Below are 5,895 nucleotides of genomic sequence, written 5' to 3' on the forward strand. Positions count from 1 at the left end.
TACAAACTTTCACATTTATACTATTAGAAGGATAGGATTATGGGGTACAAAAGGCAATAATTCAAAGTTATTTTATAAACCTTTTCAATTTTTATATTTAGCTTACTCATTCACTGCTTGTTAAGGGACTCCCACGATTTATTGTTAGAGCCTTTTTCTTGTCTATAAAAATGTCGGTTACTCTACGTTTTTTTGTCCGTTTTTTATAATACAAGGTGTGCGATCGCGGCTTCGCTCGCGTAGTCGAAGGAAAAGATAGACAGATCAGGGGTTTTCCTGAAATTGTTCCTATTAGCAGAGGATCTTCGGGATAAAAACTATACTATGCCCTCTTTCAATTCTCAGAGCATTTTTGTAACAAATTTCATTAAAATCGGTTCAACCGTTCTTGATTTATAAACAGTGAAACTTACACACTTTCTTTGATATATAACGATCCATTTCCAACGCAATAGTGTAATAAATATTAGTGATGTATGAAGATATATCAACGACGATTTCAGAATTATAAAACTGAATTGTCAAGCATGAACAAATGCTTACTCTTCTTCTTTGAATCGTTTAAGAATTTCCAATTTTTGTAACATGTCAAACGCCATATCCGCAATAGACATGGCCAATATAATTTAGACCGTCACTAATAAAAATATGTTTGGTTCAGAAAGCTTAAGTTATGTTTCTCCGTAATTTCTCCGACTTTGATCTTCTGTTAGTTTTCAGGAAAACTTCAACAAAGTTCATATTCCATGTTATATTACATGGGATTATATATACATCTTTGACATATTATATGTACATTAATATTATAATTATGATATATAATTAATTTGCACCATTCCGTGCTAAGTGTGTTATGAAATTACCCTTAACGTTTGTGCTGTAAGCATTTAGTGTTAATGATGTTTTTTGTGTTTCTGATGTGCCTATCATAATATTTTTTAACCGAACACTTACCCGCTTTCAAATTCTCAAATGTACATCAAATTTAGTTGGGACCACATGGAAGTCACCAGATTTCAAATAAAAAGAGAATCGTTAAAATCGGTTCACCTAGAAAATAGCTATGAAGTAGCAAACTCATAAATATATCGTCGAATTAAGAGCCTCCGCCATTTGCATGCAATTCATTTGACGTTTCTTCGGCAATGCTATTCCAACATAATACAATACAACATTTTTAATTAGTAAGATCAAACTCTTCTCCGATTGAGATAAAGATAAACTTGCATTACACATTTACAAAATAATAAAGCTTTAATAAAAATAATAATATAAAATGTTTTCTTACTTTTATATGTTTTATATACAGAGCTATGTTATTAAATATTGATAATGAATCACTTAGATATAATATAGAATTATTTAAAATCATTCCAGTACTTCCTGAGATTGGCGTGTTCAAACAAACTGATCAGCTTTATATTATGTGCATCGATTATACATAAATAAGGTTGAAAATCATTCATATTTTACAAAACTAGTTGACCCATGCAACTTCGTTTCCTCTCAAAGGGTATATTTTGACCTCTTCTGAATTTTTTTTTCATTGTTGCTCCGCTCTCATAATTATAGCCTATGCTATGCAGACTATACTCTGATGCATGTAGGTACAATCCAACGGCAAAAAAATGAAATCAAATCGAACCAGGAGTTCTTAAGTGCGTTCAAACCAACAAACAAACAAATTCTTCAACTTTATGGTATTAGGAAATATAAATAGGAGAAGATATAAAAACAACAACTTATTCTTCAGTTCTTTATTTGTACGAATCGGTTTGTAATAATGATAAATATAAAGGTGATATAAAACGTATAATGATACGGAATATAGATGCATATTATTTATAAATAAACTTCTCCTTTGGTGTTTGAGAGGTTTCTAGTTTCGTTTCAAGACAATAAACATAAATAGAGAATGAATCACAGATATAAATGAGTAAGTACATATAAATGACGAAAAGTTGAAAGATAATATGAAAAACAATAATTATCATACATAATTATTATTAGAAATTAATGATGAGATGAAATGTCATATCGATGCATTATAATATATAAATTCGGATACTCGGAGGCATAAAATCGATACATATCATTGTACATAAAATATACAATATTTACAAAATATACACATATTCATAATATCTACATGAACACATACAAATATAATATACGTATAATAGGTATAATATATACATTACATATACATATCTAAGAACTTATAGGACTAGATCACAAAATAGCTATAGAAGTAAATCAAAGTAGAGATAAGTATCAAGTATCTAAAATATTTGTTTATAACAAATACACAAATACGGATACCGTATAGAGTGTGAAAAATATACTAATATAGTACAACGAGGGGACCATACAAACTCAGAACATATTATTGAAAACAAAAACAACAGTAACGAACATCGCTACGACCCTTACAAAGGGTTTACATACTAGTTCACAATAAATATCCTTAAATCTAATAATAAATAACTCGTTTCGCTTGCATGTCACACATCGCATTTTTCATTTGCATACATTAAGAACAACTAAGTACCAAGAACGGGTCCTTGTGCGACGCCCTTAATCTGACTTAATATGGCCTCCGTAAGCTAAGTTTTGGGCTTCGTCGATTGATCTGCCCCATCCATGACCACTGCTTGCGTAGTGTTCCTCATGATGAGGATGGGCTACAACTTCGTAGCTGGTTTCATGGTGCTTGCTAGCTAGGAGTTTCTTGAGAGCGATGATACCAGCAACAAGTAGAGAGACCTTGGCGAGGAGGACGGCCTTCGCGGCAGCAAATGCGATGATACCCAAGAACAGAGGAATGAGTGCCATGATCTTCAGTTTAGCTAGAGCCAAGAGAGGGAGGAGCTGCTTCAACTTCTTCTTCTTGCCACGAGCTGTAATAAACCAAACGACCATAATTAAATAACCAACAAAAAATACTGCAATTTCATCACAAACAACATAATAAAGATTGATAGCGCGATAAATCTCCACCATAAAATTTAATCCCAGTAGTGAATAGAAAGTTATGTGTTATTGCCAGTTTTATTAGATGTTAATTGTTTGATTTTAATGGAGAACGTTTAAAATGCATTTAAGATACTATGAAAACAATATATATGAAGCATTTGAATTGAGAATTGAAGACAAAAAGAACAAAATCTAAATATATGGTGATGATTATATAGAAACGTTTATAGGTATAAGTATTGTTCCACTTTTATCGTATTTGCTTAAGGTCAGAATATTTGCAAACAATGTGTACCCACTTATTAACATACCTTTAGTAGGATATCACCATAAGGGAAAGTAAATCGATGGGTATTGGCATTCTATTCCAAATTCCTAAACCAGTTTCATAATTGGGTGAGCATTCTGTATTCGCAACCTGTTCATCGTGAACTTGAGTATTCAATATGTGCGAGTAATTGTTTGTTTGCGATTTAAATTTTATATCGCACGCTATTAAAATATTTATTTCCAAAGTATTTAGGACAGTCTACTACGTGCGTGAATGTGTTCATTGTAACAGAATATTAATTCATGTCCTTTTTGATTTTGCGAGTGCCATTTAAATTCTTTATAAGACTTATGAAAAATTACAAATGCAAGTGAATTTATAGTTTATCCAAACGTTGATTGGTAGCTGTCCGATAAAAACCTAAAGTAGTTGTTTGTAAAAATTATAATAATAATTTCGGCGACCTTGATATTTTTTCTGAAAGCTTAAAAACTTAAAAAAACAAAATTCGAAAAAAAAATTAATTGTAATTGTGATCTTTAAATTTAAACTGTACTCGTGCATGTGGTTTCTATATTTTTTTTTTTGTATCCTTTACATTATATGTGACTGAATATGTCATTATATTGAAAGTATTTAATTTTTTTGTGGAAACTTTGCTAATATGTGTATGGTATATGTCTATAATCTATAAGAATATTTGTATTGTTTGTTTCCCAAGATAAATAAATAAAATAAAAAAATAAAAATAAACTTTTAAAGAACTTAAATTCTGATTGAAATTTTATTAAACCAAAAGTCAATTGCTCATCACTAAGAAATATATATGGAATAAGAGAACTCGTACTCCGTGCAACATTCCTACCTTCATCCATATTAAGAAAACTTTCTTAAAGGAGTGGCCAATCTCTCAATGACAAGGAAGGAAACTGGTTCTGAAAGCTCGGCAGGATCTACTGATGTTAACTGTGTGTAACTATGTAGTGAGTAGTAATACTTTCTTGGTCTATTATTGTGGTTTTATAGAAGACAATATATTTGTATTTTTATAGTTTTTGATTTTGCTTTACTAGACGCTCGCCGCGGCTCGACCCGGTTTTATCCCAAAGGAGCATTTAATTATAGTATAATAGGATTTAAGTCGAATTTAAATATAATAGGATAAAAAAACATCCTATCACCCAAGTCAGCGTATACCAAATTACATCAAAATCCGTTCAGTATTTTCAGCGTGATTGACGGACAATTATAAACACATTTATAATAAAAGTGTGATAAATAGATTTTTATGCCTTTTGTTCGATTGCTTTGATATCGATAATTTTGTATCTAATTTTTAATATTAACTGGTTTTTATTAATCTTGACGAAGAGCCTTAAAAATATATAATAACTTGTATTTAATATGTGCGAAACAAAATTTTCTCCTAAACCAAAGATGTAAGACGTAAGATATATCTCTGAGGTCAATGCTAATTTCCAACGAACGCAAGATATACAAAACATTGTACTGACCATAATGGGTAATGAAGTTAGCAGGTTTCCGGTGGCCATGCGGAATGGAAACGCCACTTAGTAAGGTACATTATACAGAAACATCTCACATATACTTCGGCGTATTGTATAAACATTAACTGTATTTAGTACTCGAATTGGTATTTTTAAATAACTGTTTTATTTAATTTTTTTAGTTATATCATTGAAATGCTTTATAAATGAGAAATTTTGAAAGAATAGAAAAAAATTGATCACGAGGCAGGATAACTGTTTTATTTCAAGATTCTTCGCATTTACTTTGTATCAATTATATATACATTGAGTTTTAAATTAGATTAGATGTATTACGATTCGGAAATTTATCCGAATTCTTAAATATTGGTTCACCGGTCCGCCCCGGCTTCGCCCGTGGTACATATATAGCTTATAGCCTTCCTCAATAAATCGACTATTTCACACTGAAAGAATTTCCAAATCGGCCCAGTAGTTCCTGAGATGAGTGCGTTCAAACAAACAAACTCTTCAGCTTTATAATATAGACGTGTAGATTTATTTCTATCAGTGCATGGAGTACAAAGGGATTTAGTGGACAATTATTAATTTATAAAATTTTAGTTCTATTTAATCTATCAATATAGATCATTATATTACTGAGATAAAAGTATTTATCTCAGAAATTATTGTATAGTCCCTATATTGAAGAAGGTTATAAGGCTATATACCAGGTATGAGATGAGCAAAACCGTGGGACATACCTAGTTGTATTAAAATGATATTATATTAAGCAAAAGGCGATGTGTGAAAGGCAATTTCGGCCGATCGAATAAGCTATATAGGAAATCAACTCTCACATTAAAAGTAAAAGTTGTTTTGGAGATGAGAACGGATATTGAGGATCCAGACGCTTATTATTACAATAACGACATGTTATTTTAAACTAGTTATGGCTCGTGGCTTCAGTTACGTTTTGTTAGTCTTTAATTTCACTTTTTTTAATAAATCGTCGTTTTCGTTATTATTTATTTAGATGTATATTATAGTTATTTTAAACTTGGAAGTTTATATTTATACTTCAAATTATATACTTAGTCTGGCCATAAATACTGTTACACTTAATTATAAAAAAATATTACATTTGAATTTCGAATCTGT

At 30.6% G+C, this 5,895-nt stretch overlaps 1 protein-coding gene across 2 annotated transcripts in view; it reads right to left on the minus strand.

The window, feature by feature from the left end:
* Positions 1 to 1,742: 1,742 nt before the first annotated feature.
* The window catches only part of LOC119837976, a 7,578-nt gene continuing 3,425 nt past the window's right edge, over positions 1,743 to 5,895 (minus strand). For both annotated transcript variants that reach the window (XM_038363788.1, XM_038363787.1), the window contains exon 4: positions 1,743 to 2,900. In XM_038363788.1, coding sequence (XP_038219716.1) covers positions 2,578 to 2,900 — 323 coding nt within the window. In that variant the 3' untranslated portion in view covers positions 1,743 to 2,577. The remainder of the gene's footprint in view (positions 2,901 to 5,895) is intronic.

The sequence above is a fragment of the Zerene cesonia genome, chromosome 29 (genome assembly GCF_012273895.1).
Source record: "Zerene cesonia ecotype Mississippi chromosome 29, Zerene_cesonia_1.1, whole genome shotgun sequence".
NCBI lineage: Eukaryota > Metazoa > Arthropoda > Insecta > Lepidoptera > Pieridae > Zerene > Zerene cesonia.